At 43.4% G+C, this 17,095-nt stretch overlaps 1 protein-coding gene across 1 annotated transcript; it reads left to right on the top strand.

The window, feature by feature from the left end:
• Positions 1-6,220: 6,220 nt before the first annotated feature.
• Positions 6,221-16,601, top strand: EREG (epiregulin). The gene is made up of 5 exons (XM_019516741.1): positions 6,221-6,325; positions 12,962-13,045; positions 13,614-13,737; positions 14,428-14,574; positions 15,826-16,601. The coding sequence occupies exons 1-5, from the start codon at positions 6,289-6,291 to the stop codon at positions 15,911-15,913; spliced, it is 480 nt and encodes a 159-aa protein (XP_019372286.1). The 5' UTR covers positions 6,221-6,288; the 3' UTR covers positions 15,914-16,601.
• The last annotated feature ends 494 nt before the right edge of the window (positions 16,602-17,095 follow it).

The following is a 17,095-nucleotide window of genomic DNA, read 5'->3' as shown; positions in this document are numbered from 1 at the left end:
AGGCCTGACCCAACTCCCCTTAAAATCTGTGGAAGTCTTTCCACTGACTTCAAAGGGAGCTGGAATAGAAAACTCTGGGGTTAAAAAATAACAAGACACATGCTTTAAGTTTCATGCTGGCTTCAGTGAGAACTGTATCTTATTCAAGAACAAAGGGACAGATCTAAAATTAAATACACTGTTGTTGCATCTACATGTGCAACTAACGTGAATAAATAAATTCCAGCACAATTGAAGCTCGAGTTTATTGCTCCTGGGCATTCTATTTGCACGAACACACGGAACTGCAGCACATTGAGCCAGGTCAAAGGGGGTCAGCCTGCTAGCCTGGGGCTGCTGTGACCCAGTTCAATGTGCTGCAAAGGAGTTGGCTGGTAGGGGTATGCAAAATGGTCCCTATTTGATTCAGATTTGGACCAAATCAGGGACAGTGATTCGATTTGTTGATTCTGATCACTGTCTCTGATTCAATTCAACCAAATCTGAATCTGAAGATTCGATGCTGATTCGGAGAATCAGCGATTCAGACATAGACACAGCTTTAAATGTTTTTTCCACGTACCTCGAGGTACCAGCACAGCTTGTGAAAGCTGCAATGCTGGGGCACATGGAGTGTGCTACAGTAGTGCTGGGGGGCTCTCCACGTGCTCAGCAACAAACCCAGAAGTGGAATGGAAGTAGTTCTGGTCCACTTCCAGGTCTGCTGGGGAGCATGCGGGGGGGCACCCCCGCACCCTCTCAGCTCGGTGATCGGCCATGGGGGGAACCTGGGTCCCCCACCCAGGCCCAGGAGGCACCAGTCACTGAGCCAAGGGAGTTTGGGGTGGCCCCCCGGCATGCTCCCTGCCGGACCTGGAAGTTGACTGGAAGTGCTTCTGGTTCACTTCTGAGTCTGCTGCCAAGCGTGCTGGGGAGCCCCCTGTGCTTCTGTGGGACACTCCATGTACCCCAGCATGGCAACACTCATGAGCCCCTGCTACCTAGAGGCATGTAGAAAAAAACATTTAAAGCTGTGTCTATGACCGAATCTCCGAATCTTTCCAAATCTCTCTGAATTGATTCGGAGGATTCCGATTCGATTCGGGCAGATTAAAGGGTCCTCTGATTCAATTTGGATTCAGAGATTCGGCCAACCAGTCGGCTCGAATCCCCACCAAACTGAATCAGGGACCGAAGCTTCACATAACCCTACTGGCTAGAGCACAAGGGTACTCCAGTGTGGAGCTAGCCAGCAGGCAGCCCCGACTGTGAACCCCTCTCATGCTCTAGCCAGCCCCATCAGCATCTACACATGGGTTGCGTTGCACTAAATAACACTGCTATAGGATAGTACTTGTGTTTACTAATCTACAATGAAGTTAATTAGTTTACTGCAGTCAAATACCAAAATGTGGAGATGCTGAGGCCTTACTGCAGAGCTAATTAGGCAACTCCGAAGTAAATGTCTCATGTAGATGTGCCCTGTCTTAACATAACATACAACTAAAATGCATACTTGACAAGTGCCCATATTGAATTTAGTTGCTAAAAGTTCTGACACAGAGCACATGTTCATAACCATACACCATCATCAGTATTTCAACTCCGCTAGACTTGTATAGGAAACAAGCACAAGAAAAAGCATCCTTTTACTCTCTATGTGAATTTGCAAAACCAATCTCGATTTGCATCTAGTTTTCTGCTTTCTCCTTATAAATTGGAAAAAATGTTTTCCTTTCTCCAAATCCTATGTTATATCAACGATAAATAAGCCAACAGAGTAAACATTCTCTTAAAGCCAGTTCCTACTCTTGAATATTTAATGATATGAACCTCCCTGATCTCTCTAAAAAGACACAGGCACTGTAAGCAGAGACAAATGTCTAACCTCATCAAATCAGTAGAGAGTTCTGGGATAGAAATGTGAATAGACATGTTTAAATGTACACAAACTGTCATCGCACAATATACTTTTGTTTGCAAGTTTTCTTAAAAGACAGCTAGTTTGCTGATAATTAGATTTTCCGTCAGAGATAGCACTTTGCAGTAGGGATTTCACTATAATCATTAACCATGTTATATCCCACTGTCTGAAATGGGAGAGAGGGGAGCATAGACCAAATTCTTTAGATATTTGTAAGCACAGCATGGTAACTCAAGAGAAATTATGAAGACAAAGACCTCTATCTTAAAATTGGCACTAGAATGCAAGGGACAGTGGGTCAGCTGCTGCAAACCAGAGTAGTTCCACCACTGACTTCACTGAAACGTACCCATTTTCCCTAGCTGGAAATCTATGTCAGTAGCAGACATACACCCACAGAGCCCTGTTGCCCAACCAGTGCCCCCTTACCCACATTGAATTGCACGTTCCTTTGTAACCCAGTTCCCAAGATACCAATGAATCCACTCAGGTAGCCTGGTGCTACTCACTGTCAGCCAGGGTGCCACAATGACACTCTTTAATATTAAACATTTAAATTAATTGAGGCATTGAAATGTATGGTTTACACAAGACTGACTAGTTTGCTCAAAGAGGCAAGCTCCATGTGCAGAAAGTGTGTTGTAACAGAAATAGCAGCTAGGAGGCCTGATGAAAAATTATATACCACAAGAGAAAGATGATTACAAGGGCATGAAACAATGATGTTTATATAGATAGTTATTTCCCTTATATTTAAATCTGAACTAGGAAATTCCAGTGAATTGCTCCAATCATGTCAGCATTAAATAGTATCTGGATATCAATACAAGACCGTAATTAAATGCTCTCCTACCAACCATAACTCATACAAGACTTTAAGAGAGAAATTAATTATATGGCCACAGGTTTGTGCAAGTGTTGTGGTGACACTGCTCTTTAGGTAGGCTTATAAATCCCCCTATTAATAAATGGGTTACTAATCAGTCATACTATGATACTTGAAAAAATAGGCAGTAAAACACTTAGTAAAGGGGATCAACCCTTTTCAGTATGTTCAACCAGAAACAGCAATCTAGTAACAACAATGCAGAAATTTGACCCTACTGGGATATGCAAGATATCAAATTATGGGGAAGTGCCGTCACACTAGAGGATAGGCTGGCAATTCACCCCAAGGGAGGACAAGGTCTAACAGTCACAAACTGCTGGAAGACTGTTTTAGACTGGACATAAGGAAAAATTTCTTTATCATCTGAGTCTCCAGAGTCTGGAATAGTGCCCTCCCCTCTTCCGCACCCCAAGAAGTGGTGCAAGCACCTACTCTAGAGACCTTTAAGAAACACTTGGATGCTTATCTTGGGCAGGGGGCTAGACCCAATGAACTCGCAAGGTCCCTTCCAGCCCTAATGTCTATGAAATCTATGTGATTACCCCAATGATGGCAAATAGAACACTTGGAGAAACTACCAGTCCCTATAATATCCCATTAACACAAACAGCATCTACTAGTGAATGATCTGTCTTATTAAAATAAATCCTATTAGCATGATGAATGTTTGCCATATTGCTCTCCCTAACCTCACACAACTTTGATGAATAATAAACTTAGATGACATCAGTGCTTGCAATGACACACTGCTTTTGCCTAATATCAACAGTTACTCTTCCTTACAGCTTTCCCACTTGGGGAAATTATTCTGGCATCAGGTAGTGTGTGGATTTAAAGTACAATACCTATTCCAGAAAAGTGCCCTCTGCAAACACTCTTGTTTTGGAGTGTCCACCCAGGGAACTATTCTGGGCCAGCCATGGTTGAATACTTTACTTTGCAATTGTTACGGCAGTAGATTTCCCTTGTGAAGACAACCCCTTACAACATGGAGAAATCATCTAAGAATATATGAATGATCTTCTATTCTGTTTTACTTCGCTGTCACCAACTCAGACTTTCTCACACAGAGAGATAGGTTTATTGGATGTTTTGGATTAAACCAAGGGTGTCTTTTTCTGGTTAAAGCACAAATCAATCCAAAAAAAAGGCTTTTTTCCCCCTTGAAGTGGCAGCTCCTGCTGCTGTGTAAAGGCACATTCTAATTTCTTAAAAAGCACGGAGTTTAAACAAATCCTTTGAATAGGAATTGCTCCAGATCTACACTGGTGAAAGTGAGAGAATGAGTACTACTCTGGGAGGGCTTAGGGGCTGCTAACAGAATTCAGTCTTTTAGTTCATGACTTGGTGCACTGTAGCACAGTTCAGTAGTGATGGTAAAGTGCAGTCATCCGATGGCTCCTCAGTGGTGTCATCATCTGAAGGTCTGGTTGGTACCTTGTTGATTGCCATCCACAGCATGAAACATAGGCACTGGCACTAGTTGTCAACTCCTGCCAACAGTCTTTGTACAGGACTGAAGAAGCAGAGGCAGGCCGAACTACCCTTCCTCCTTGAAAAGCAGTTCAACCCAGCAGAGAAGAGGGCATAAGGGCAGTTTAGTTGGCATTCCTCCCATCTACGCTGTAATGTAACAGGGCTTTTGATGTTCAGAGCTGAGATTCCATGGCATCTAGATACTCATGGGACTGTTGAAAATGGAGATAATCAGAGATTAGATGAGTCAGCTCCCAGTCCAGCAATGCACACTGCATTCTTTCCAAAATCATGTTTTATGCATGAGAAATGCTTTTGGCAACCCCAGAGCCAAACAGTACCACCTCCGCTTGGTAGGTACCAGCAGTGAGCATCCATTGGCCCTTCCTGCTTGAATGAGGTCTCATGCCATTAAGTTCAAGGAAGGTAAACTTAGAACAAATAAAAGGAAACCTTCACAGTGGCACTCAGTCTGTCCCTGCAGTTTACTGCTGTGGGAAGCTGTGAGGATGAGGACTGTGACTGGGTGTCTTTAAAAGGCTGGAAAATTGTATGACCCCCCCAATAACATTTAAAATAATGTGAGCTAAAAAAAATAAATAAAAGTTCATTCACTCACAGGCTTCCAGGCTTCCTAGCGGGCAAGAAGGGCTTGGTTCTGCATTGCCCCTGCACGCCAATGCCCACTGTACAGGCAAGGTCCCACTAGGAGTGGCAGGAGAATACACAGGCCAGATACAGAATTCCTGAAGGACTCGTCCTTACTGGGACAAGGCAACCCCGGGGACAGGGGCTTCTCTGTCTATGCACAGGGGCTGGCCAGCAGCCCGCCTTAAATGCTGGAGGCTGCACCTGAGAGAAAAACAGTGGGACACCCCCCTTGCTCATATGCCTCTTGCTCTCCCTTTCAGCACCCACTCAGGCCATGTGTGACATATGGCACTGGGTGACACAACCCTAGGGCCCAACCCAGTCAGCGGCAGATCCTAGGTCCTGATGAGGGGCCTGAAGTGCAGGGCGAAGGCTGCTCGGCACCAGCTCCCCATGCCAGAGCCCTGTCCCTACGGGCACTGGGGGCTTGCCTGCCCATCCGCCCTCTGGCATTGCCAGGTCATAAATATGAAACTATCGTATTGGAAGCTAAAAATGAGGGTATTTTCTGAAAAGCTACTGCACACTGAAAAAAGTCTGTAAAGAACGACGCTCTAAGTGCCCAGCGGGGGAGTGAGGTCATCAAAGCTGAAGCATTTCTTTATTTTAAACCACAAGGAAGTAGGGTGGCCATCACTGGCGACGTGTAGGGGGTGCACACGGGTGCACATGCACCCCCTGAGATTGGCCGGGCACCCCTTGGAAACGCCAGCCGCGACACTGGAAGTGCCAGCAGCAGTGCACTTCTGGTTTCCTGCGGGTGATTCTGGGCTCAGCGATGGACTGCTGAGGGACCCCCCCGTTGGTGAAGTGGTGCTCCCCCGGACTCGGGCAGTGGCCGTCACAGAGGACATGCCGGTTTTCTGCTACTCTGCCCTCTGTTGATACGCAACCCGACGCCTTTATGCCATCTAGTTTTCCCTTCGATAGAAAACTAGAGGACATAAAGGCGCGGGGTTTCGTATCGACAGAGGACGACCGGCCTGTCCTCCGCGATGGCCACCTACCAGAAAGTGCTGCCGGCACGCCCAAAGGCCACTCCCTGGGTTTGACCGCCGCTGCCTCCATGAACTGCCTCAAGAAGCATCTTACATTTCGCGCACCTGTTGTAGCCGGGCCGGGCTTCTCCTACCAGCACAGGAGCTCTAGTACACCCGCCCCCGCGGCCCCGCGCCGGGCGCCCCTCGGCTGGGCCGGCCGGATACGAGCTCCCCCGCGGTGGGGGCGGGGTACAGGCAGCCCCAGGTTTCATCACCGGGGAATGCCCGCCGCCCCGCCCCGCCGGCTCCTATAAGAGGCCCGGCCGGCGCTGTAGTGGACACAAGTTCCCAGAGCCCAGGTCCCCCGCACCAGCGCCCGCTCACCCGCCATGGACACCTGCCGGCCGAGGCTCCTGCTGCTCCTGGGTAAGCGCCAAGCCGCGCCTCTGGGACACGGGGGGGAGCGAGCGCGGCGGCCGCCGGCGGCTCCCCTGGGGCTGCGGCATCGCCCTGCCCTTCGGAGCCGCCGCCTCTAGCTCTTCCCCCGGGGAATAAATCTCCGGTGAGGGACAGGCGTGCTCCCTGCCTCGTAACAACCAGCTCACGGGCTTCATCCAACACGAGGCTCCCCCAGCTCGGGGGGCACTCTCTGTAAGAGGTTCCCGGCAGGTGACCTGAGTCTGGCAGAGTCCTGGGAGCCCCAAGTGCACATCCCGCTGCGCTATGTGTAGTCCCCAGGCAGGGCCGGGTTAACATGGCTAGGGCCCTAAGCGCAGAAGGGGTGCTGGGGTGCTTATTTTACCTGAGTGACGGGGGCCGCCTGAATCTGGAGGGGCACCGGCTGAGGGTGGCAGCCCTGTCAGCGAGGGGCACCAGCCCTCCTGACAGCTTCAGTGTCGGCTGTCAGACCCCCTACCAGTCGCTTATGTTATTTTACATTATAATAACTTAAGTATCCAGTATTCATTTGGGGCCCATGAGTTTGTTTGCCTAGGGCTCACTAAAGGGTTAATGTGGCCCTGTCCCCAGGGACCAAGCAGACATTGATGTGGCAGTAAGAGCTTCTTGCATGGCTCCTTCACTGGGCAGTGGTAACAATGGGAAACTGGTGCTGTGAACAGCCTCCGGAGGAAGGTGAGTTTCTCTTCCTACGAGATTGGGCCCAGTTCCCTCGGATACACAGGCAGGACTGCATTTCAGCTTGAATCCAAAGTGTGTGATTATAATTCACTGGTTTGATTTGCAATGCCAAAGCGCACTTTGTCTGCCGTGGGGTCTTTAAAAAGCCCTGGAATAATACAAGGATTTTATTATGTCCACATGCTTAGTGCTTGGGACCTTCCGTGCCAAATAAACCTTAACTGCAGTGCTTAATTACAGTACAGTCAGTGGTGTCATCACCTCCCGAGCCCATTTCAGCACTAACTCACTGGGTTGTTTTCCTGTCCACTCAGGTATTTCCATACTGTTGTAAATTCCAGTCACAGTATAAAAACCTGAAGTGCCAACAGCCTGGAAAAAAAAAGAAAGCTATGACCTTTGGAGTCTCTTGAGGAACTGTCCTTATAGTACACGGGTGACTTTGAAACGCGTTGGTGCAGCTGCCTATAAACCTATTGTAGATGCACTCTTTGGGAAGGTGGGAAACATGCCTAAGATCTATTAACTAAGGGTTAGATTCTGTTCCCGTTCCCTTGTGCTAGAAAGAAGGTGTATGTTGGTGGAGGTACAGGTAAGGCGCTTTTGCCTTTGTTTGGTTTAACCAGTTCTGATCACAGTGTAGAAGTGGCAAAGGAATTTTTCTGGATAATTTGGAGCACAAATATAAGGGGACAAGTTGTGTTACAGAAGTTAGGCTTGGGGGAAGAGTCTTGAGCTGCCCGGGGACAGCTAAATAAAGGGCCTATTTCTAGCTGCAGTTTGCCAGTGAGTTAAATTTTATTGCAAGATCTGCACTAGGTCTGATCCAGGGCCAGCCAGAGGAGTTGCTTCACAGCAGAAGTGTATTGCCAGTTCCCCTTTTACTGTAGGACCCTGGGACTAATGCAGTTCAAATAGGGGTGTGTTCCAATTCAGCAAAGCCCACAGCCAGTGTAGTCTCAGAGTAGCTGGGAAGCCTCCAGAGAAAGTAGACATGATTCACTGTGATCTCTGGTACAGACACTTCACAAAGAAGAGCAGACCATGTTCCCAGAGCCTGCCTTTGAGGGGACAAGTATTCCCTGTAGCTTAAGCTCTCTAGCCTGGTACAGGGAGAGGTAAAGGATGCCACCCTCTATCAGATTTCTGGACAAATGGGGTTTTTATTTTTGTCCAGAAAGGACACGGAACTAGAAGGTCTTGACAACACAGTGGATGGGTCTATCCTTGAGCTTTCACTAACAGAGATGGCGTAATGCTAATACAATGTCAGGAAGCTTGTCAGAATGGCAACTGCCCCTCTTCACCATCGGGGCATGCAGGAATATTCATGTGGAGCATCCAGTGAAATGTAGGTGGAATAACTGATGCACAGTAGGCCTCCTTCTAGAGGATGCAGTAATGAGATGAATGACTTGTATCCCCTCTGCGAGCATCTACTTGCATAAGCTTGGGAACACATCCCCCAGGAAGTGACACTTAGAGTTGAGGTCGGTTTGTAACAACTTAAAAATATGTTCATAGTTTGTGATAAAGAGTGAGGTTTTCTAAACTTCCCAGGATCACAAACCTCAATGAGCAGGTGCCTAAACAAAGGTATTATGTGATGTCAGCTGAAATAACTAAACACAGTTAGGAAAATCTTCTGGGTTCTGTTAAAAATAAACAAATCTTTTAGATTAACTTTTACAAAAGGAGTTAGGAGCCTATTCTATGTATAGTAGAGCATGGTACCTGGAATCTAACTATGATGAATATGCAGTTTTTAGTCTTCAGTCACAGCAATGCTAAGATCTAGGAATAGGTGTGGCAGACAACAGAAGGTGATAGCTCTTATTTGGGCACTGGTTCTGTATCTTGGCAAACAATACCATGAAAACTTTTCTACTGCTTTTATGTTGAAATCCAAATCTGCACTGAACTACTTTTTTTTTCTAGCTAAAAATAATGTAGTGAGGTTTTTTTTTTCTTTCTGCTTAATGTTGAAAGATCTCTATTGCCTTATGTCTCTTGGCTCTACCAGCAAGATGCAAAGCTGCTCACTGATAACTTCATCCCTATTAAAGTAAATTTCCACAGTACTCAGAGATGTGCTGTGTGATTACAACACTACCCATAATCTGATGGTCAGTAAGGCAAATTTAGGTGCACTGAAATAAAATATTAGCATTCTCTCCACTGCCCACCTAGGGCCAAATGTAAGGGCATGTGAATGGCAATTAGCACACTGTAGTATAAACTGTTTCTGTGGGGAAGAAGTCAGTGTTCAAAATGTTGACATGATCAACTACAGGGTTACTTTTGTTACCGCAGGTGCATACATAAATACTAGACTTACACATGAACTTCTGGAACCTGCTCACAGCATTAATGTGCTTCTCTTTAATACCGTGGCACCAAGGTATGCTATATGGGGATGTTTAATGTGCTAACCCCGATCAGCAGTCTTCCTCCATGCTGAATTATGATGATCTTTCTTTACATTGAAAGAAAACTCTGCCAAGCTGAAACTAACCAAATTGCCTCTAAGAAACTACTTTGCTAAACAAAAGGTCACTCTATATTTTCAGTTCAGTAAGGGCTTTTTCTGTGTGGTTTCTTTTTTTTTTAATTTTTGTTTGTTTTTTTCCTTGCCCTGTCTAGAAATGTAAAAGTTCCTTAAAGTTGAAAGGGGGTTAATTACATAAATGCTAGTTGCGATTGTACACTGTCCTTGTATTACAGATACTAAGGAAATTCACTGGCATTCAGTCCTTTGTCCAAGATTCTCTTTTTTTTTCTCCCTGTTGTTGTTCAACTGACCCTTTACAGCATTAACATTCCAGTAAGGCAGGCTCCACTCTGACAATGTTAACCTTCCTGTAAAGCAGGTACCAGTGTTGCATTAATATTCAGCAATGAAGCAATACATATACTATGAACATTCCAGTGAGGCAATAACATCCACCATCTCATTACTCTACAAGGTACAAGATAACAGTATTTGCTTAATGATCAGGGTATTTATATTAATGCAAACATAACCCCACCTTTCCCAGATCTTGCACTCGGTGCACACACAAACACAATAGCAATGAGAGGTGCATATGTATGGTGAGATTATGACACCAATATGTTACAGAAAAGGCTCATCCAGTCAATTCAAATTCCTTATTCACATTCTGGATCTCCTTTTCATACGTAATTCAAATCACCTGGAAACTACATACATGCAGGAAAGTGCAGAATAAGCAGCAAAGATCCATGGTGCAGACCAGGGAGGGAAACTTTCTTCTAATGGCAGAAGATACTGTGGGGTATATAAAGTCAATCCAAGAGCAAATGCGGCAGGCTGTAGATTTATTTTTTTTATCTTTTCCACATGTCTGCAGTCAACTAAAGAAGCATATCTGTTATGTTGCAGGGTAGAATGTGTCAAATCTTGGTCTTTGCTCCAAATGAGGTGACTTTACTTTGTCTCTGTCTATATATTTGCACATTTCATTAATCTCTGTACTAGGTGATAGGCTAGTTGGAATGGGTATATTGTTGGGATACTTAGTACATTACTCAGGACTACAGAAATTAGCAGCTTGCTCTTTAAATTTCTCAAATGCATGCACAGGCTAGATTCTACTTTCACTTCCTCTAGTGTAAATGTAGTGTCAGTCTGGTGTAAAGGGGACCAAAATAATACCTATTCATTTTCCTGGCTCTTCACAGACTGCATCCTATTAATCCACACTTCAAAAAGGTCTTGGTCTATTCCTTCTTTAGAGACATCCAAAAACAGAATCTGTAGAACAGGTGACACTGTTCTCATTAATTTGCAGAACTGACAGGCATGCAAGCAAGAAGAAAATTGGGCCCTGTAGAAAGGGAGGGTATCTTTGAAGTTACTGGGCTCAACATTACCACGTTACCATAGTCTTAGCAGAATTTCCCCCAAAAGGTCACTACTGACTTTGGGGGAAGTGAAGTTAATCCAACACTGAGCACTTCTGAAGGTTCCATCCAATAAGGAAGCCAAAAGTTAACACAAGTTTTCTGTGAACAGGCACTGCCATACACTTATCCAACCAGATGTTAATATTAAGAATTAACCTCTTGTCCCAAGTAAAACTCCCAGGAAAGGGGGTGAGATTCACATAACTTTATTGTAATAAATGTGGCTAGCCTGACTGACAACTGATGACCTGGGGCTTGTTAGCTTATTTGTTTTTAATGGAAATAGATTTGACATTTAGAAATTGGCTTTCCGAAAGTGTTCCACATAAGCCTGATTTGGCTTTGCTTAGATGCATGGTCCTTTCGCTGAAGTCAACGCCGCCCTTCAGCACTTTGAAAAATCTCTTCCTAAGAGTAAATTCACTCAAGTTCCTTTGAGTCATACTGCAATGAAAAGTTGAACAACAATGGCAAGATTGGACTGCCACTGACTTGCACTTTTTATGTGATTCTTAAAAAAAAGGGGGGGGGCATTGTTTTAGTGTTTTTTCCCTCCCCCTCCTCCAGCCATCATGATCGTCACAATTTTTTTCCTTAGAAAATAGTAATCTTTCATCTTTATCCACTTACACTAGCTATACATGATAAAGATGTGAAGTGAATAACCAATCTGTTTTCTTGTTTTTTAATTAAAATGTTAGGTCTTAAAATAGGAAAAACTTACCAAGAGCTCTGGCTTTAATATGAGCCTTAGATTAATAATCAGCTCTGTCCTTCATATATTTTGGCTGGATTTTTTTTGTTTTTTAACAGACATGCATTCAAAAAACACCAAATTTCAGGAAGTCTACAATTTAATTTAGATCTGACGTTGCTGAAAAGTAGCAAATGTCTCTAATAACTGAAGCTTGAATTAAAAGGATGGTCCAAAAAATTCTGAAGGCACATTTCCTTCATTGAGCTTCATGACCAAACATGTCTACAAGTGCTAACAGCCAAAAGGCAAAGGACAGAATTATGGACTTTGGGAAAGGGTTGATATTTAAACTGTTCATGAGCTGGTGAGCTTATGACAACAGCAAAAGAGGTAGCCTGCAGGATTCCGTGACTAGTTGGGGCAAAGCCTGATTCATCATGAGATGGCAGTTCTACTTTTAATATCTGCAAGGATTAAGTTTAAAATCCTGTGCTGAGATGCAGAATGCCTAAAAGCTGTATGTGTGCAGTACCTGGTAATAGTGTCAAAGTGCTTTTAAAACCCTGTATTTAGGGCACTTGTATAGGCTTACTTCTGGTTGTCTGTGATGGGTTTTTTCTCATTTTTAGGCGAAAATGTTTGACAAACATGTCGACCAAAATGTTTAAGATGCTATAAATGTACTGACAACAATTAGATTTAGGCCTGTGCTTAAAAACTAAGTACGATATAGTCCAGACCCAGTTAGTGAGGTGAGCCTAGGCTAAATCATGCTCCCCTCTTTCCGATAATTCCAGTTATACAAAGCATGTAAACACAAACAATATGGTACAGAATAACACTTATTTAAGTGCTTAAACATGATCCAGTGCTTTGCTGAAGTGAGGCTGTAGACTTTGAAAAGGGATGGGTTTTATGCTTTGATTTTGTTATTCCTTTAGCCTACTCTTGATTCTCTGTAATCTGGAGATATACCTGTTTTAAAACATGACACTTATTTAAAGTCCAGAAATAGAATCAATCATAGAATCAATGAGTCAGAAGGGACCTAGGCAGATCATCTAGTCCGACCCCCTGCCATGGGCAGGAAGGAGCACTGGGGGTGGGAGGTGTCATAAGACCCCAGCCAGGTGCTTATCCAGTCTCCTCTATAGGTTTTCTTGAATTATCTCAAGATTTGTCACCTCCATACCTTCACTGGAAGAACTATTAACTTCCCCACTCCCCCACCCTCAACATTGTTTGTTCTACTTTGGAACATCACTGATAGGAATCTGTCACTATTTTTTGTCTTATAGGTTACCTCTTGCAAGTTGTCATTGGAACAACAGTGATCCCATCATGTGGACCAAGTGACGTGGACAACTGTACCACAGCACTAAGTAAGTATATGGTATCTTAACACTGCCGCTTCAAAAATATGGGCTTTTCTGTTGCAAAAATCTTGATCTCATGATGATTCCCATTCTCAATGGGAGTTGCAAGATGCTTAGCTTTTTGTCTGAGTCCTTCACTTGGGAAATTTCTGAAAATGTCTCATACTTTCTCAGACAAAATAAGCTAATTTTAGGGCCTGAATGCTGTAGAGCATTAGGGTGTGGGGGATCAAGCATCTTCTCTATACTACCTTTATTAAACTGGAAATGGTACTAAATAGTTATTCCACATGAAGTAATTTTACTATGCTGCAATATGCATTGAAGTAGGTTCTATTCAGAACTCCCCATGAGGAAACAGAAAGGGTACATTTTTAGTATGGCAATTTCCAAGCAGCCTAAATGTTTCGAAGCCTAGAAATTCAAGGGAATTGGCTTTACTCTAACAAAAAACTAAAGGTTCATTTTTGCAAACTTATTCCTCAGCACTATTCAGAGTTCAAGTAGATCACTGAAAGTGAAAGATTGTGAGTGGAAGAAAGACTAACAAACCAGTAACTGATTCTACTTACAGTTCAGACGGAGCATAGTCCACGGGTGGCTCAAGTGGCAATAACCCAATGCAAAGCTGAAATGAAAGACTACTGTTTCCATGGACAGTGCATGTACCTCGTGGACTTGAATGAACACTACTGCAGGTGAGAGGAAAGTCATGTAGTATAATTTTGCATTTCTTCCTGAGGTCAAATGTACAAGTGTGATCACATGCATGAACAGGCTTTGATCTTACCTTTCACCTGCTTTTAGAATCTATGGTGCCAAAATGATTTTGGCATCAGTTTTTTAAAGCCTTCATGCAGAGGCAGCAGATTCCTGCTACCAAGAGTGGTAGATCTGCAAAGAGGATCTGATTCTACAAGCCTTTCCTGCCATGATGGCTCACTGTAGTGTAAGCCAGGCCTGAAGTTTTTCTGCCAGCCTAGCTATATTGGTGAGAAGTACAAAAAAATCATTATCCCTCTAGCCAAGGTAAATCTGGATGTTGTCTATGAGGGCTTCTGTAAGTAGACCACCTGTCTCGGAGGTGTTATAGTTAAACTGGATGAAGCCCTTTGTGTCCTCATATGCTGGATCTTTGAAAGACATTGATCATATTCCCACAGAATCTGCTACAGGGGGTTTATTTTAGAAATATGTTTGGTTCTAGTGATCAGAAATGGCAATGATCTAGGCTACCTGGTCTATCTTTGCTACTGCATGATTGTTCTTTATGATTGTTCCTTTTCTGGCACTTCCCTGTCATGGCAGATGCTTTTAATATTCACCTGTGTTTTGTAACAGCATAATTAATGTGTCAACAATAACCCCAGATATCTTTATCTTTTCAGATGTGATTTGGGCTACTCTGGGGTCCGCTGTGTGCATTCGGAGCTAGTCACACAGCCTTTGAGCACAGAATATGTGGCACTGACAGTTACTGTAATCCTGTTTGTACTCATTGCTATCTCAGTTGCAAGTTACTACTTCTACAGATGGTAAGGCACATTCTCATTTTCTATTGTATGCACTTGAACTATGACTTGCCTTCTCTAAGCAAGGAGAGAAGCTTTCATATTAATGGCTGAAGAGTTCATTCAGAAGTTAGATCAAAATGGTTATTTTTGGCTTGCTCACCTGCTTATTAGCCTGCACTTATCTAATGATCTTAAAAATTGTGGTTTAATTAAATTTGATGTGGCTACATAGTTGCAAATACAAAAGTAGCACAAACGTTTATCAGACCTTCTAGCATAAAGAGTAACAATAGTCAGGCCAGTATAATAGTAGTTTTGAGGCATGTCTGCTTACCCAGAAGCGGAGAAATGCTAAAATGGAAACCATTGAAAGTCAGTTACAGAATCCTGTAGGTTTCTGCTCTGGTACATGAAGGGGAGCTGCTGGAGGAAATTAAGGGCCTGAAGATGATATTGCACATACTGCATGTCCCACCACTTGGATATCATTTGTCACAATAAAGTTACCTTGGCTTATACCCATGGCTTGGGGCTGGGAGGGGGAAGAAAAGATGAAGCTCTGCATAATGCATCCTAAAATTATATTAGTGTTAAACACTGTCCTTGTTGACTGTAAAGCATAGCCCTGTCCACAAGGCAGGGAGAAAGTGCCTTTGCACTCTTGCTTATGAGATGATGATACTAGCTGGCTGATTTTTATTCTTCTAAAAGCCAGCTTGCTGCCTGTAGCTAATGAAGTGGAGTAACTTGTTTGAAATACATCCTCTTACCATCTAGACAAGGACCATACCCTGGAAGAAGCATAGGGTTACTGAAGTAGCAGTTCTATACAACTACCACTAAGGGCATTGGAGCCAATCTCTGTTACTTACCCCTTCACCGGATCTTGCCATGTGAGGAAGAAACCACATAAGCGTCCACTGTACATCTTGCTTAATTTTAAAGAAACTAAATGGAGCAAAACATAAACACAAATATTTTAAATGAAAGAAACTTGGATAATATCAAAGCAGAGGATGTTTTCAGTGTCTAATGCTAGTTGTCCAGGGGCTGCTTGCAGATGGCTAGCACTCTATGGAGTTTCGAAATAGCATCTCCTGAAATGGGGAGCTTTGCCCCACCTCTTTTCAGATGAAGCTTCCATTATGTTTGTATGTGCTAGGACTGCTGTATAGTATTTTATTTTTGGAACAGTTCTGCATTGGTGTGTTTTGTACCTTCTCCTCCCTCTCTAGAGAGCTCTAACTCCTCTTTCTCTCTAAACACATTCAGGTACCAAAACAAGCAGAGACAAGTCAACCTTGCATTCTCCATGGAAGCTGATACACAGGAGAAGAAGTCAAAGCTGCTTCACGTATGAATGAAGAAATGGAAACACACAGACCAGCTACTTATTAATTTGTCTCTATTTAATATGAAAAATGTTATTTTTATTAATAATATTTATATGCTGAACAAACCAGTTTCAAATGTTTATTAATTTTAATTGATAATACAGGTCAAATGGATTTTTGTATGAATGTTTTTATTTTATTTTTTTTATTTTATTGAATACTTGATACTGTGGAAAAAGAGATCCTACACTTGTGCATCTGTGGGATATATCTACATATATAGATAGAGAGAGAGAGAGAGAGAGAGATATAAATAACTATATTTTTGTAAGAAGCTTTTAATCTTGTTGCCGGTACTTTGTCTTGAAGAAATGCATGTTTATTAATTTTCTTCACATGAACAAATAAAGTTGTGTTACTTTTTACAAAGACCTGCCTCAGTCAAGATGTTAATACTGTGACCCCCCTTTTTTTTTTCCTTTACTGAAAAGTGAATGACATGCAGTCTGTGTGGTTCATATGCAGACATATTTAAAATCTGACATAAACGTATGGAAAATAGCTGGCCTTTAAAAAAACTCCAACCCTTATTCTCAGAGAGGCTTTGATTTACAGTCTTGAGGGTGTGGTAGAATTCTCATGTTTGCATTGTATCCTGATATAAGTATTCAGGATCGCATGAGGCAAAAAATACAAAGAGGAAAATATTGTGAACTTTTGTGATATCTCTTATTATGATATTTCAGGCACAATCTTGAGTCCAGGTTCTTACCCTGGAAGGGGAGTAAGGATTTACAATAGGCTGCCTCACTTCCTTTTGCAGGCTCCTTGTATCATAGCCTACATGGATGCATTCACACATGCACTTGCAGCTGCACAAATTTGGTGCTGGATATTTGTGTCTTGGTACATGTGCCTAACCATACACATTGGTTTGGAGCAAGTTGTATCACTTGGGGCAAACTGACCCTGCCCACCTCCTCCCTGATCTGCAGCCAGGGGGAGCTGAAGGCTGGGGCCAGCACCTGTGTTGGCCCCTGCACAATAAATCATAGAGGTGCACTGACACATCGGTTCGATATCAGATTGGCACTGATATAAAGAAAATTGTATTGGAAATCGGTGAGGAGCACAGGGTGGAGAGCTGCATCCAGCTGGTAAGTCTGTGGGGGAAGGAGAGGGGGGTAGATCAAGGCCCCACAGTGAGG

The sequence above is a fragment of the Gavialis gangeticus genome, unplaced genomic scaffold, assembly GCF_001723915.1.
Source record: "Gavialis gangeticus isolate Ggan-Ray unplaced genomic scaffold, GavGan_comp1, whole genome shotgun sequence".
NCBI classification, from domain to species: Eukaryota; Metazoa; Chordata; order Crocodylia; family Gavialidae; genus Gavialis; species Gavialis gangeticus.
Note: the sequence above shows the minus strand (reverse complement) of the source record. Positions and strands in the feature narration are given on the sequence as shown.